This window comes from Polypterus senegalus, chromosome 16, assembly GCF_016835505.1.
Source record: "Polypterus senegalus isolate Bchr_013 chromosome 16, ASM1683550v1, whole genome shotgun sequence".
Lineage (NCBI taxonomy): Eukaryota > Metazoa > Chordata > Cladistia > Polypteriformes > Polypteridae > Polypterus > Polypterus senegalus.
In genome coordinates this window covers 100896889-100913485 of record NC_053169.1, presented here as the reverse complement: position 1 = coordinate 100913485, position 16597 = coordinate 100896889, and the positions used below count along the sequence as shown (strand labels likewise).

The 16597-nt window shown below is 43.1% G+C and overlaps 1 protein-coding gene across 1 annotated transcript in view; it reads left to right on the top strand.

The window, feature by feature from the left end:
- The window catches only part of disp1 (dispatched homolog 1 (Drosophila)), a 47483-nt gene extending 30967 nt beyond the window's left edge, over positions 1-16516 (top strand). Inside the window, exons 3-5 of the mRNA XM_039738068.1 lie at positions 9272-9301; positions 10685-10808; positions 16385-16516. Of these exons, the coding sequence (XP_039594002.1) occupies positions 9272-9301; positions 10685-10808; positions 16385-16516 (286 nt within the window). The remainder of the gene's footprint in view (positions 1-9271; positions 9302-10684; positions 10809-16384) is intronic.
- The last annotated feature ends 81 nt before the right edge of the window (positions 16517-16597 follow it).

Genomic DNA, 16597 nt, shown 5'->3' with positions numbered 1-16597 from the left:
TGAATGAAGTCATCACTGAGGCGACTGGTGGACTTCATCATTAACTCCTGCATCGAGGAGCTTAATGGATCACCCGGTAAGGAGCCAGTGGCAAAGCAGATGGCAGCCATTCTTGCAAATTGGATCGCAGCCGCACCCCCTGTGGGATTCTCACTTTGCGGTGGGTCTTAGTGAAATAGACGAAACACGCGGGTAGAGCAGCTGCAGGAAAAAAAAAACTAAATCCATGGAATGACCCACCACTTGGTGATTATCTACAAATACGCCATACACCCACAGACGAGTCCGATCCAGAAGTCTAGTTATTTCATTAGAAGGGTCTGGCCTGGTATGACATATCATGGAGATCTCTAATTTCTGGGTTGAATTTCTTGGAGCATTGTACTCACTGTAAATTTGTCTGACTTCAGTATTATTGTAAGGCATAGAGAGGAACTGCTGGAGCCGAGCTACTGCCTAACAGCCACCCGTCCGTCCAGAACTCGGGGTCCGAGGCTTGTGGCAGCAGACGTTAACAGACCCTGGGTGTGTTGGCATCTTTCGGAGGGCATAAAGGTAAAGAGCTGTAAATTCAAATGATCAGGAGCTGCTAAGGTCGTACAGAAGTATAATGTGCCCTAATATCATACCTCCATAACTCGCACTAGCATCGTAACTCCTATGACAGAAAGTACAGTTTCAGACCCCTTCTCTTTATTTTTTTTTCAATCATTTTGATTTGTTGAATGCTGAATACCCCAGAATGACAAATCGAAAACAGCATTTTTGGAGTTTGTATGTATTTATTAATAATTCAAAACTGAAATATTCCCTTGGCATGGACCCTCTGCTATGACACTTGACGTTTTGACTCCCTTCCTATGGATCATTATTGAGATGTTTGGAGTCCATCTGTGATGAGTTCAGTTCATGATTAGGATGGGCACACTCCTATCTATAGGAGGTCCCACAGCTAAACAAAATCCAAACAGTGATGTCAAAGGAACTGACAAATGGGATTGTGTCAGGGTATAGTTCTGGAGAAGGCTACCAAAATATGCGCAGCAAGAGCAGAATGGTCTTCATAAGAACATTGGAACAAGCTCGACTCTCCCTAGAACTGGCCATACTTGGTAATCATGGGAGAAGGGCCTTGGTTGGAGAGCTGACAGAGAACCTGATGGTCACTCGGGTTCATCTCTGGACTCCCCATGTGGAGACTGGTGAAATTCCAATAGAACAACCGTCACCGCAACACTCCACCGATCTGTGCTTTATGGCACATTGGCCAGACTGACAGTTGAACAGTAAATGACACATGGAAACCCCCTTGGAGTTGTGATTAAAGACCTCCTAAAAGACTCTTCGACTGTGAGAAACAAGATTCTCTACCTGATGAAGCCAAGATTGGTGTCCTCTGTGGAGAAAACCAGGCACCACTCATTACCTGCACAATGCCACTCCAACTGTGAAGCAGGCTGGTGGCACCATGACGGACTGGGAGACCAGTCAGGGTTGAGGGAAAGTTGAATGGAATGAAAACCTACTCCAGAGCGCTCTGGGAATCTACAAAAACAGAGGATATCTGAAAGGGGGCAAATACTTTTTCACAGCACCGTGTAGTTTGGTTAGTGGCACAGTCAACGAAACTGCTTCACACTTTTCCAAAATCTAGGTCCCGGTGCTAGCATGTTGCAAGAAATCGACCTGGATGGCGTGCCAGTCTGTCACTAGGTGTCCCACCCACTCATTCTGAGAAAACCTTCTGATGCCAATCAACTGAACACAACAAAGAAGCCACATGGGTTCAGGGAAGGACTTGTGAATTGCACATAGACATCTACCAGTCTTTCTTTTTTTTGTATTGTCTGGCGCTTGGAGGGGAGATCAGCCAGTTTGTTCTGCGCTTTTGGTGCAACAGCAGGGGTCATGGGAATAAAGTTCACCCTGAGCGCCATCCTTCATTTTAAAGCTGTGAAGCGGGTGCCCTGATGAGGACATGTGCCTTTTTTTTTGTGAGCAGTGTCTCCTGATCATCAATGAATCAACCTTGGATGGCTCACTTCTTGATTGCTGCAGAGCCTATAAATCATACAAGGATGACACGCCATGCATATCCAGATACATCCCAGTGGGCATTCTCCACACTCCGTTGTCCAACAGGTGACAGAACGATGATGATTTGTCACTCTGAGCCCTGTATGTACACAAAGAGGCATATCTCCTGAGGGCAGGATGAGTTGTCGGGGTTAAATGTCTTCTAATCCGTGAGACAAGGAGCGTTTTTTTTAACGATGATTAATCACATCGAGCAACAAGTTTGGTAAGAAGATATGTTTGAGTGGAGCCGCGTCTTAAATTGTGCGCTTGACAGCACCTTTTTAAATACCCGTATATTGAGATCAAACGAAGGGGGCCTTGAATTTGTCTCAAGTACCACCGGTTCCACTCATTGCCCCCAGTGGAAAATGCTTTTGAAAAAAAGGTTGTATCGACTCACAGGGTCTTCCCTGATGCTCCAAGCCTTCATCCCTGCCTTTGATGCCTTAATGTCTGTGTTTGTGTATTCCAGATCCGTAGTGTACCACCTGCAGTCAATGCTCTCCATCATTCTTCGCGTAGAAATCAGAACCAAAGACGCGCAGCCCTCAAATAACAACAGATTTGCGATCATCAGATCTTCGCTCTCATTCTTATGGTGTTCACTGTCCCATATTACTGTAAGTGCGTCTCTCAGGCTTGGTAAGAAAGGGGCTATATACATGTAAAGGGGACTGAGTTAGTGGCATCTTACCAGAGTGCGTCTCTGCCACACTGTCGCACCTTCTGTGACAATTTAAAGGTCTGGCCCATCTAGTGCTGTTTTTAAACTTCTGAATTAAACACTGAACGGTGCACTTGAAGACACCTAGTGGTGACTAAGGGGAATTGCATTCAGGATGGAAAACGGGTAAGCTATTGTTCACGCCAAAGGGCTGTTTGTGGAAATCTGGTAGGAGTGAGTGATACTCTACTGTATGGATTTTGAATCAAAACAAAGTTTTTTCTAAAAATATTACCAAAAAAAATAAATTGTAAAAATCGATGCCTTCCAGGTAGGGCAGAAAATGTGATCTTCAGTCAGTGTATTAGTGTCTTCAAAGTAACATCTTTCTGTATAGATTGTGAATGGTGTGTAAGAAGTCAACGAACTGGTTTTAAAATATTACCCAAGCTCAAGCTGATTGGTTGTTTGCTGCTGCAGAGCACGCGTTCCTTAACTTTCAGATGACGGCACCCTGTGTGGCCGCCAGTGTCGCCTAATGGATTGACTGGCTCTGCAAAAGTGGGACGGAAATCTGGCAGAATTTCTCAACCTTTTCTGCTCCGACACCCATTTTATTTACCTGTTTTAAGTCCACGGATGACTCACTTACAGATATCGAAGATCCCTGGGGGTTGCAACGGCCGCGAGTTCGGGAAACGAGTGAGGTTAGAGACTGGGGAATAAATATCGTGCAGCACTGTCAACTGCTTTGGTCGATGGTTTCAGTGCGTCTTAGTAGCTGAAATGGCGTTTTTGTTTGTTCTTGTGTGCTTGCGACCCACCACTGATACTCCAGTAGGCATTCGTGAAAGTTGTGCAAGTGGCTCCTTACAGCTCGGTGCTGTCTTGCTAGCCTCGCAAAGCATCATGGGGCTCTTGGGAGGGGGGGAAATAAAAAAGAAAAAAACACCTAAGCTGGCTGCATTGCAAGTTTCCAGAAAAATATTCGGCGAACAAGGTCTTTGGCAAAAATGGCACATTCCTTATAAAAAACGCTTTGGCAAATGTTTCAGGTCAACACAAGATGGAAATTTTGCTTTCACAAGAGGCCCAAGAAATATTCTAACAAACAGAAATCCCTCTATCAGATGCGCACAAGAATTAGGTTTCATGGTGCCACCGTGAGATGGTGCTGTGAAGGAGCCCCAGTTGCATTTCTCGACACGTTTCTTTTGAATAAATCTTCGCTTGAACATCTTCTGAGCGGATGTGCAGCTTTGTTGAAAAATGGCCACCAATTTTGTCCTACGTTGTTACTACTACTGCTTCCTTCAAGACTGAACGTGTCTGCAGTTAAGGATAAAACCACCAAAGATGGACACTTGTGTGCTGGCACCCCAGCATTGCCATCTTGACGTCTTTGCGCACTCCAGATAACGAGATTTTCTAGAAGATTCCACGTGTCTTGTTCCCATCTTAAGGTTTGTGTGTTATTAATATGAAGCGGCCCCCATTCAATTTAAATTGCGAAGCCAAGACGTTTGCCACGCCGCTTGGCATGGTTACTGCCGTAACTGCATTTAAACACACGTCGCAGGTTTCAGATTCTAAACTATGGCATGGGGGCAAAGATAAGTGTCTTAAATCTTCTCCACATTTTAACAGAGAGTCAGACGTGTGTGAGTGTGTTGCTAAAGAGAATGCAGATCTCTTCAAACACTCTGCTTGTTGTGCCTGGACTGTCGGCAGATGTGCTGTAATGAAGTCGTCAGCCTCCATCTGTTAGCCATTGGCTGCATGTCAGCAGGTCCACAGGGAGCCGAGCTTTAGCCCCACTGACAGGTGAGAACGTGACTTGATTTAGGCCTTGTCAAACCGCGCGGTTTGCAGCTGACACGTGTAAATAAGATCCGTCGGTCAGTGGGCTGGCAACCCCTCCAGGGTTTGCTTCTTGCTTTGAACCCAAGGCAACCCGAAGAATCTCTAGTCCTCTGGATTGAGCAGGACTGAGGAAGTTCTATCCATCAAACCAAAGACACCAGTGATCTCTGATTTCAACCCTGGTATGATTGTCGGTACTAGATAGGCCAGTTTGAGTTTTTATGATCTCCTAGGATTTTCACGCGCAAATTGAAATGGTGAGAAAAACAGAACGCGTTCGGTGAACAGAAATGTCTTGTTGATGAGAGGGGTCTGAGGAGAACAGCAGAGTGGTTTAAGATGACGGAAAGGCTACCACTCCTCGGGTGACCACTCCATAAAACTGTTGTGAGCTGACAAACATCTCGGAATACTCGACACATCTACCCTTGAGGTGGGTGGGCTACCACACCAAAAGATCACGTCCAGGTTCCACTTCAGTCTGTTAAGAACAGAAAGCTGAGCCTGCAGTGGGCACAGGCTCTCCAAACCTGGACAACTGAAGTCTGAAGAAACGTAGCCTGTTCTGAGGAATCTCGATTTCGACTGACTAGGTGCCACCAGCATGAATCCATGAGAAAAGCTGCCTTGTGTCAGTAGTCCATGGTGGTGTAATGGTGTGGGGAATGTTTCCTTGATACACTTTGGGCCTGTTAATACCGGTCATTAGTCGCTTGTATGCTATGTTCTATTTCAGTGTTGTTGTTGACCGTGTGCATCCCTTTGTGGCCACAGTTTACCCAACTTCTAATTGTATACGTCCAGCATGATAATGAGCCATGTCACAAGGAAAACTGGTTTCATGAACTTGACCAGGTGTCCAGTAGAACACCTTTGGGATGTGGTGGAACTTATGATTCCCAGCACGAATGTGAAGGTGACAAATCAGTAGAACTTGTGTGATGCAATCATCTAAACATGGACCAGAATCTTTAAGCAGTGTTTCCAGAATCTCGTGGATTAAACAGTGAGTATTTAGGGTGTTGGTAGGGTCTCCCTTTGCTCTTCAAAGTATTTGTCTATAGTGTTTTTAAGAATTTTCTCTGAAGTGTGTGTATAACCAGGAGGGACTCCAGCACCCCAAACCTCCTGAGTCAGGTTGAGCAGGACTGACCATGTTTTATCGGTCAACCCAAACATGTACAAGTTACACTCCTGGAGGGTCCTAAATATGCCATAAGCAAATGATCTTTGTGCCTTTTGATTGACTGGCATCGCATCCGAAGGTTTGGCTTCCCCCTGGCACCCAGTTGTGGTTATGGTGTGGTCCTGTAGGACTACCTGTGACTCGGTAAAGGCGACACTGTGTGTGAGTAGTTCTGGTAATGAACTGGCATCATGTCCTCAGTTTGGTGGGTGAGGAGTACAGGCGCTCAGGAGGAACTCTAAGTAGAACCTTCATGTCAAAACTTGATTTGGTGTTCTTGTTAGTGTGCCTCCTTGATGAAGTGTTTTGGGCTTGGCTAACTGGGAGGAGGCCTCGAGGCAGACCTCACACATGCTGGAGAGATCATATCTCCCAGCAGGCTTGGGAACGTCTCTTGGACATGGTGGCAGGGAAAGGGAACATCTTGACGTCTTTACTTGGACTCTGTGACGTGAAACCAGCTAAGCGGTAGAAAATGGATGGACCAGTTCATGTCATAGTTGCTTTCTTACCTAAAACCCATATAAAAATAAAAAATACTGTATTGCTAGGCAATTCTGGTAGTCTGTCTGCAATTATTTAGGGCCTTTGATGTCTGTCTATTCTTATATCTGTCATGTAGTGACTTTTCTGTCATCTTGTGCCTATCATGTCTGTCCCTCTATCGATTGTGACCTTCAGGAGGTACCATGTAGCCCCCCAAGCCCCACACACGGCAACACATTTCTGGCATTCAAATAATAAGATACCTCTCTCTGCCTCCCAACTCTGCTTCCATCAAGTGTTGCTGCCGGCTTCTTTTTGACTCCCACCCGGGAACTGCTTCCAGGTTGTGTGGAAACCGGGGCAGTCCTACCCTGGTGGTACCCAGGAACCTTGACCGTTAGTGAAGGGGACCACCGGTTGTCAAACTCCGATGATGCAGAGTGTGTGCTGTTGCCTGCTGAGTGATATTTATGTTAGAAAGTTGGTTTATGGACCCCCATCCCAACTCCCATGACATCCTGCAGGACTCCTAATGGGGTTCAGCTCTGAGGAACACTGCCACCTGTCGTGTGGGGGGAAATGAACTGCTCCCAGTATGCCCAATTGTACCAGTCCATCCATTATGGCCTCCAGTCTGGGCCAGAGCCCATCCTTTTATCCCCGCTAGGATGCCTGTCCTTCTTCGTTGGCACACCGGCACTATCTATCTAGTGACTTGTATCCATTGATCTTTGCTTGCTTGTGTTTTTGAAGTCCCGTAAACGTGAATGAACTGAGCAGGCATGGAGCTGAATGGCTGAGTGGGTCCCGCTTATTGTATTTTTTACAAAGTTAAACACAAGGCCCCAAGTGTGTGTGCGACTGTGTGTTTTTTCATGTTAATTGAAACAGCTTGTAAAATATGTTAATGGTTTAAACGTGACAGGTTTGAACTGTTAATGTTACCATTAGTGCAGAAATGCGCCATAAAATTAAAGTGTAATGCCGAGCTATTAATAATCTCTTTCCTTTCATTTGTTCAACTTAAAAGGCTAATGATTTTCCGTCTTTTTCCGTGCCTGCCTTGCTCTGCGCCCCCCTCTTCCATAAATGCTTTGCCACATCTGGTTGCAGTTTTCCCAAAGTGCAAGGACCTTTAACCCTTTCATGCCTTGTGAGTATACAATAAATCAGCAGTACCCTAATACTCTGGGACCTGAAACGCTAACATTTGTTTAATAAATTAACCCACTGAACTGAAAACATTGCGTAGTGCTGAGCGAAGTGAGAATTAAATGGGAGCCATTTTCTGGAACAATCGTGCCATCTTTTAATAGCGCAAAGTAGTTTATTTAAGTTATACAAGCAGTATCGCAGAAATGGCGTTTATTTTCCAAAGAGCAGCTGGGGTGGACCCTTCTGATCGTTTCAGTTCTCTCCATGTGTTTCTAAACCTCTGGTCGGCCCGATTTTTAATCTCACTCAAATGTATTCATAAATCTAAGGGCCGGTGTGTAAAGTGGACTGCTAACTGGCAAAGCGTTTTCACTTAGCGGAGCTCAGCCTGTATGTCGGTATGAGTCCTGAAAAATACCGTAAGAATAACCAATTGTAAACAACGGTACGGTGCCAGCATTTTGGGATTTTTCGGTACTGGAAGTAAACCCCGTCCCGTTTACCCAAACCGCCACTTCGACACTTGCTTTTGCATTTGTGGAAAAATGTCAATTTCATTGACTGCACAAAATGTAACGATAAGCTTGAACACAATGGGGACTCATGGGGGACCCCACCTCTTCTTGCGTTCGGGACTTTATGACTTTCAAGATGGAAGCGCGGTGCATAGAGTTCCAGGGAGGTGAGCAATGATAATGAGTGGGTGCCGTGAATGAAAGCAGACCCAAGGGGGGCCACCGGCTGGCAAACTCGGTTGATGCTGAATGTGTGCCATTACCCACCTGGGCACTGTTTATGAAAGAAAAAGGGAGTGTGCTCCTTAAAGTTGTCTGCGGTGCCACTGAAGGGGTGCATGTTCAACGCAGGACAAGCCTGTGCCCTCCTCAACAAGGTGATAGTCATTGCCACCCCACAACTTAATCCATGGCTGGTCCTCCTTTAGCACCAACAACTGCAATCGAAACATTTCCGGTAACAGGAGAGCAGTCTTTGTCATCGCTGTAGAGGAATTTAGGCCCGTCTTCTCAACAGAATAGTTTTATGTCACATTGGTGGGCTTTTCACTATGAACTGCCCATTTTAGGTCCTGCCATGACCTCTTAATGGGGGTCAAGTCATGAGAGGGTCATTATGCAAATGAAGGACGGAGCAGAAGCAATTGACAAGCTACGTGAAGAGGATGGATGGATGGATGGATGACTGAAGAAGGGACGGTGCCCTGCACAGGCAAAAGGAGCCGTGCTCACGTTTTGGTGTTGTACAATGAGCTGTGAAATGGGAGGCCAGCTTGGTGAAGCTGAAAGGGGATGCAGAGCTCAATCGTTGACAAGCGCACTGTGGAGCTCCAGTGAGGGTGGCAGGCGCTGTGGCTGTAAGCGTTGGTGTGGCTTTACTAGAAGCTAAAAGAGATGGAGATCAACATAATTACTTATTATTTGACTGATGCTTTTATCCAAGGCGACTTAAAACAATCTGCAGCTGATTTCATTTCCAAATGTTTGTATGTCCACATTTGTTTAAAAAAAGAATTTCATGGGGCGTATTTACTTTTTCACAAAACTGTTTATTGCTTTGCCATCTAACTGTCTGATCTCTAATTATTAATTTATAGTGTAACTCTGTCATATCTACCTATAGTGCCTGTCATTTATATCCGTCTGTCCTTACTGTTTCTCCCATGTTGCTGCGGTAGACGTTAGCAGGTTCAGGGGGTGGATGGACTGATGGATGTGTGGGTGTAGGGAAGTGTATCAAATATGGACTACTCTCACACGGATACTGTGTTTGATCGATTACTTGTTTGTTTATTTTTTTTTTTTTCTCTCTTCATTTTATAGGCCTTCCAGATCTTTCCGATTCCCCAAAAGGTATGACCAAATTTTTTACATTTTTCTTCTTGTAAAGGTTGTTGTTAATAACTCATATGCTCAAAAATCTTACGCAGCTATACTGTGGATTCAGAAAGTACCCTGACCCCTTTGCTTTCTGCACACTTGGTTGCATTGTATAGGGTTGGTCCAGATCTAATTATGTAATTTTCAGTAAGCCATAGCTTAAGTTTATTACATAGAAAATCACCAGAAAAATCCCGGACCCTCAAAGTGTGCGAAATGACGGCATGAAGAATCTTCTTCGTGCCAAACTGGAATCGTCCCCGCATAAATCAAAGTCACCCAGATGATCTGGATCTGCATAATTAGATCTGGACTACCCTGTAGATTTCATTTTATTGGATAATTTTCTCATTTCTGTCCATCAGTCTACAGTTAGTAACCGATGAAGACAATGATAGGGGTGAACTAGGAGAATAGGATAACGTCTGTAAAAGGTGACCAATCGGGCAGTCAGGTGTTGTAATTGGGATGTTTCAGCCAAGGTGCCCCAAAGCTTGTGTTCATTTTATCCATTTTGTTAGGTTAATTTTATTGATTATTTAGCTTCTATATGTCAAAGTATTTTTTTTCCATGCTCCTTGTTTTTTGTGGGCGGTTCCCTGTGAGGCGGGGCCGTCTGCCCACCACTGCTAGGGACTGCCCTCAGATCCACAGTCCCTTGCGGTTCATTGTTGTGGGGTATTCTTCTGTGTCTTTTTGCTTCTTTCTATTTATTATTTACTAGATTTTTATGACCTTTCTTTGGGTTCCCTTTTGGGATAGTCTGTTTTGAAGGCTTTGCCCTCTGAGTTGATTTTTGTGCTCTTTGGAACTTTGCTTATTTTCTGAACATTTTTTGTTGTTTTTAAAAACCTTTTACTATTAATGGTTCTATGTTTGCCTTTTTCTCCAGCTACCTGGGGTTTCGGCAGTTATCCCCCCTCTATTTGGCATTTTGAGTAATTTTGAAACTCCTGTGTGCTTAGCAACTCCTAACTATAATCCGCAGGGTCCAATCATGAAAGGCCTACTTAATAAGCACAAACCAATTGGAGCACGATTTAATGTCTGCATCCTCAAAACTGTTTTCACCCATCCACACTTCAGTGTTGCGTTTTTTCATTAATGTACAGCTCTGGAGAGCGGTTTCTAAAATCTGTTTTCAGGAGCGTAGCATGGACTAAAAGCAAAAATGGTGACCAATGTCTGCTTTTCTGAACAAAAAAGTAGTAGCATGGTCTGTAACCTCAGAAGCAGGTAGCCATGTTCCATCCTGCTTTTGAATTCCTTGATTTCCTATCCCAAAGCATGTTTGACTTTGCATGTCTATAGGTTGTGTTTTCCTGCGTTTGTCTCATTCAACCCGTCTTCTTGCAGTTATTCAGAGCTCATAGCTGACTGGCCAGTCATCGTTCTTGGGGTCTGCACCGTCTTCATCATTGTCTGTGCATTGGTGGGAGTTTTAGTTCCTGAATTTCCAGACTTCTCAGATCCTATGCTGGTGAGTATGAAGTCCCATTTTTTTTTTTCTACAAAGGTCAAAAGTGCACCTTTGAGGATTTGGCAGATTTGAATGTTTTAGGCACCCCTTGACCACCTAAGAAGTGGGATGTGTGTGCGTTTTTGTGTTCACATGTGAGCCCTTGGACAAGAGAACTCAAAAATGAATCCTGCACTCCAAAAGGAAACCTAGTGCAGCTAATAGTATTAAGTTACACTGGTTATAAATTTGTAGCGCTATACTTCAACAGCGACTGCAGCACTGCTGGGAAAAGAGAATATTAAAGTTTATCCACGTGATGTGATTCTTCAGTTTCTTTCGGTGTCATAAAATATTGGCTGGTAATATTTTACTACTAGAAGTAACAACTTTATGTAGGGGAAAGTCATTTGTGTTTTTAGTTGTGGATTACTCCACCCAAAATGGTATTTTATGTGATCTGTGGTAATGGGCGAGAAAAATGTTCAATTTCACGTATTCATGAAGAACGCAGATAGCAAAATTATGATATCATTGGCGTCTATGGTGACCCACGCTGGACCAAAGCAAATCATATAAAACCACCCATGAAATAAAATTGGACGTTACACATGTCACATAATCTGTAGGTCAAAACCTCCAGTTAGTTGTAAGCTCTCAACGGGTAAAATGCATGCATTTTTTTTTTTTTTTGCCAAAATTTTGAAATGAATGCTTAACACTAGAATTACCAGAGCCTACGAAAAAACTCGTAATTCCGTCCCACCTTAAACTGCTTCTTAAATCCCTTCACACCTCTCCGCCAGCGTCCTTTGTCTTCTAAATGTGCTGATAAAGAGAAGCTTGGAGCAGCCGGCTATTCCATCCCCCCACCAATTTAGAACGTGCACGAACTTCTCTCAGCTCATGCCTTGATTGAGTATCTGGGAGTGAAGTGGAGTTTTAGAGTGGAAATAATAGATCGTTGTTTGGAACACACGCATTTCATGTCTGTTCCGTTTCTACAGTAATCTGTGTCAACACATTGTTAAAACAGAAACTTTTTTATATTCTAGTAGTAGATGACAAAATGTAGGCATAAACTATATAATGTATGAAGCCTGAAGTCCAAATAGCAAAGAAACATTTTCACAAGAATAACACAATTGCACTTTTATTCAAACATATAACTGCAGAAACAAAAAGCCGCCTTAACATGCGACATTGACACCAGTTTACTGTAACTGACTCTGTGGTTCAATAGATCAGCCCCGCTTGGGAATCAAGGGTCGGGTTCGATCCTGCGCCTCCGTTTTGAGAAGTAAACTGCTCTTAGTCTTACTGTTTTAGAATAAAAGCATACATTTGATTTCAGTCTGTAACATCCGGTGCAATTTATGATCTTTGTAAAGGTTAGCTTTTTTTTTTATTCACTTTTCATTCTCTCAGTCGCGCTCAGAATCAATCCATACAACCCCATCTGACACGGCTGTTTTCACTAAAGACGCGCTTATAGCTCTGCAGTGTACCACGATGCATACTAACGCTAACCCCCCAAGGTTCTGACACACAAACGCTGGCGAAGCTGCCTTCTTCGTATCTCACCGCCACTTGCTTTTCGTTTTATTCAGTTTTATTGAGTGTTCCTGCCAGTCCCCGCATGTTGCTGTATGCTTTTTCTTTTGCACCCAGGACATGCAGAGGAAAGAATGCTAAAGACCAGTAACTTCGGCGCTATATGCAATCATCAGACACTCCCCATCTGCCCGTGTCGCTCAAACACAGGAACATATATTGGTGTAAAGTATAACAAAAGTGCACTTTTATTCAAGTGCACTTTTTCCATCGCCTTTTCCTGCAAGAAGCAGTGTACACACTTCTCTCTATGCTGTGGTTTCTATTACACACCTGAAAGAAAGAGACAATATATGTGAAAATATAATCGCACTAATGCAATATTATTTGAAAACGAACAGCGCCAGATCGGGTGTGAATTTATGCAGGAACTGGAAATTCTCTGATGCGGGACATCCCCCATTGAAGAAAGTACAGTGTCAGGTGCTCATTCAGTGTAATAGAAACCATAGCACAGAGAGGTGTGTACACGGCAACAAGTACACGTGTCAATGTAGGAAGGACGGTCCTTGGGTGTGTGTGAACTGTTAATATTTGAATGTGATGATTTTATATAGCACGGAATGAAAATCTGCACTTCTTAGCATTGCACCATGCAAGATGTCGTATCAATCGCCTACTGTAACTTGCTTTCTGTTTTCTTCGGTTATACAGGTAGTTTTGAATAAAAGTGCACTTGTTTTGTTTGCGAAATGAAGTGTCTGCGCACTTTTCGTGGCATTACACGGTATTTTTGAGCATGCCCGCTTGAGCAGTATAAAAGTATTGAAAAGTATAACAAAACAACGGGCAGATGGGGAGTGTCTGATGATTGCATATAGCGCCGAACTTACTGCTCTTTACTATTCTCTCCTCTGCGTGCCCTGGAGTACAAAAGAAACAGAATACAGACGCGCTTATAGCTCTGTGCTGTACCACGATGCATACTAACGCCCCCACCGGTTCTGACACACAGACGCTGGAAGCTGCCTTCTTCGTATCTCACCGTCACTTGATTTTCTTTTTATTCAGTTTTATTGAGTGTTCCTGCCAGTCCCCGCATGTATGCTGGATATGTTCATATGTATTTTCTCTTTCTTTCAGGTGTGTAATAGAAACCACAGCATAGAGAGAAGTGTGTACACTGCTTCTTACAGGAAAAGGCGATGGAAAAGTGCACTTGAATAAAAGTGCACTTTTGTTATACTTTTACACCAATATATGTTCCTGTGTTTGAACGACACGGGCAGATGGGGAGTGTCTGATGATTGCATATAGCCGGTTACTGGTCTTTACCATTCTTTCCTCTGCATGTCCTGGAGTACAAAAGAAAAGCATACAGCAACATGCGGGACTGGCAGGAACACTCAATAAAACTGAATAAAAAGAAAAGCAAGTGACGGTGAGATACGAAGGCAGCTTCGCCAGCGCTTGTGTGTCAGAACCGGGTGGGGGGGCGTTAGTATGCATCGTGGTACACTGCAGAGCTATAGCGCGCCTTTAGTGAAAACAGCCGTGTCAGATGGGGTTGTATGGATTGATTCTGAACGCGACTGAGAGAGTGAAAAGTGAATAAAAAAAAAAGCTAACCTTTACAAAGATCATAAATTGCACCGGCTGTTACAGACTGAAATCAAATGTATGCTTTTATTCTAAAACAGTAAGACTAAGAGCAGTTTACTTCTCAAAACAGAAGGGCGCAGGATCGAACCCGACCCCTTGATTCCAAGCGGGGGCTGAGTCTATTGAACCACAGAGTCAGTTACAGTAAACTGGTGTCAATGTCGCATGTTAAGGCGGCTTTTTGTTTCTGCAGTTATATGTTTGAATAAAAGTGCAATTGTGTTATTCTTGTGAAAATGTTTCTTTGCTATTTGGACTTCAGGCTTCATACATTATATAGTTTATGCCTACATTTTGTCATCTACTACTAGAATATAAAAAAGTTTCTGTTTTAACAATGTGTTGACACAGATTACTGTAGAAACGGAACAGACATGAAATGCGTGTGTTCCAAACAACGATCTATTATTTCACTCTAAAACTCCACTTCACTCCCAGATACTCAATCAAGGCCTGAGCTGAGAGAAGTTCGTGCACGTTCTAAATTGGTTGGGGGATGGAATAGCCGGCTGCTCTTTATCAGCACATTTAGAAGACAAAGGGCGCTGGCGGAGAGGTGTGAAGGGATTTAAGAAGCAGTTTAAGGTGGGACGGAATTACGAGTTTTTTCGTAGGCTCTGGTAATTCTAGTGATAATAAAAATCCGAGCAGTGCACGCAAAACAAATGTGTTCACACGAGAGCGAGCTCTTGAGTTGAAGACCTGCCTCTAACCCTTATTCTTTGGTCAAAATCTCGTTCTTGTGTGAACAAAACAAAAGAAAGTAACAAAAACCTTGCACCAAAAAAAAAAAATGTTAAATGGATGTCGTTTGTACCTTTGTAACTGTGACATCAATGAGGCTCACTTTTATCCATCGTAGCTAGCAATTCTTTGGCAATAGAATCAACAATGGCACTGAAAAAGACGTGAAGCAAAATGAAGGTGTTCGAAGATGTTCTAAATAAAAATCCAAGATAGTCATGAATTGTATGTGTGTTAAAACCCCCATAACAAAGAAAAATGACCAAAAAAGACTCAACATAAAATGTTATGGGAAAATAAACCATAAAAGTGACCAGAACATATCATGGATTGATTTCACAGGCCGTTTCCTATTTAAGATGGCGGCACACTATATCCACGTTTGTGGATGAACTCAAAAACTGTGCAGTGTTTATCTGGTTAAGGATCTGAACAGGGAGTCAGGAGTTAGTGTGTGTGATTTAGAATTTGTGTTTTCTTTTGTGTTTTTATGCAAAAAAAAAAAAAAATCATTTTGTTTACCTACAGTTCAATTTTAAACTGACAATTTGTGCGTTAGAGATTTGGTTTCAACTCTATAAATTAAGCTGGGCCATTTTCACCGCCATTTTTATTATTTCACAATCATTGCCATTTGTTGTCCTGTCAGAAAGCATCCCGTGGTGTTGGTGTTTTTTTTTTTTTTTTTTTTCTCCCCACTCACCTATTGACTTTCAAAAAGTTCTTAATTTTCTAGCGGAACATTGTGTGTGTGTGTGTGTGTGTGTGTGTGTGTATTAGACAAATTTGGGGTTTCATTCTGAGCTTGGTAACTCTTCATTTTTGACCTTCTGGCTTTTTGACTGTTTCACATTTCCACTTCTCCTGGTCTGTATTTCCTGTAGGTGACCTGCCATTTTTTTGTCACTTGTAATACTGATATACAGTGGGTTGCATTTCTCATTTTTTCAGCCCCTTGGCCTGCTTTGAATTTCAGGAAGAGTTGTCAACCATGCAGAGTTTGTGGATTCTTCCTCTGTGTGTGTGTTTAGGCATTTTCAGACTTAACTATCCTTTGGAGTGTGCCATGCTGAAGATTTGTTCCTACCTTGCTCCTGGCTATTGCTGCCCATCACTTTGACCAGGAGTGAGTGGATTTAGTGAGCCGATGGATGATCTCACTGATGAGTTGGTTTATGACAAATGATCTTCTTCCTCTTATTTTGGGTGCTCCCATTAGGTGTTCCCACAGCAGATCATTGTCTTCCATATCTTCCTGTCCTCGTCATCTTGCTCTGTCTTAGACCTTCCTCTTCTCCCCTTACCTGGCTGCTCTATCCTTAGCATCTTTCTCCCAATACACCCAGCATCTCTCCTCTGCACATGTCCAAACCAACACAATGTCACCTCTTTGTCTCCTAACCATCCCACCTGAGCTGACCCTCTAATGTCCTCATTTCTAATCCTGTCTAGTCTATCCTCGTCACACCAAATGATATATCCACAAATTAGAACTTGTGTAGGCCTGAGTGGACCTACCAGTTATGGTATCTTCTCAGAAGTAATTACTTCATCTATGAACAAAGCATGAGCATGTCTTTTCTCTTTTGTGTTGTCCCCGTTTTAAAGCTGACTCTAGCAATATTATTCTTTTTCAGGGATTTGAACCAAGAGGAACTGAAATTAGCCAAAGGCTCACCACGCTGGATAACATGAGAAGAAGAACTGGATATAAAACAACGCTCGCCAATTATCCACTTAAATATGCTGAAATGCAAGCTAACAGGTAATGTGAAACAAAAGTACACTATTTTAGTTGTCGATTTCTTTTTTTGATGAAGAGGTCGGTAGTTACAAATATTAAAAAGTGA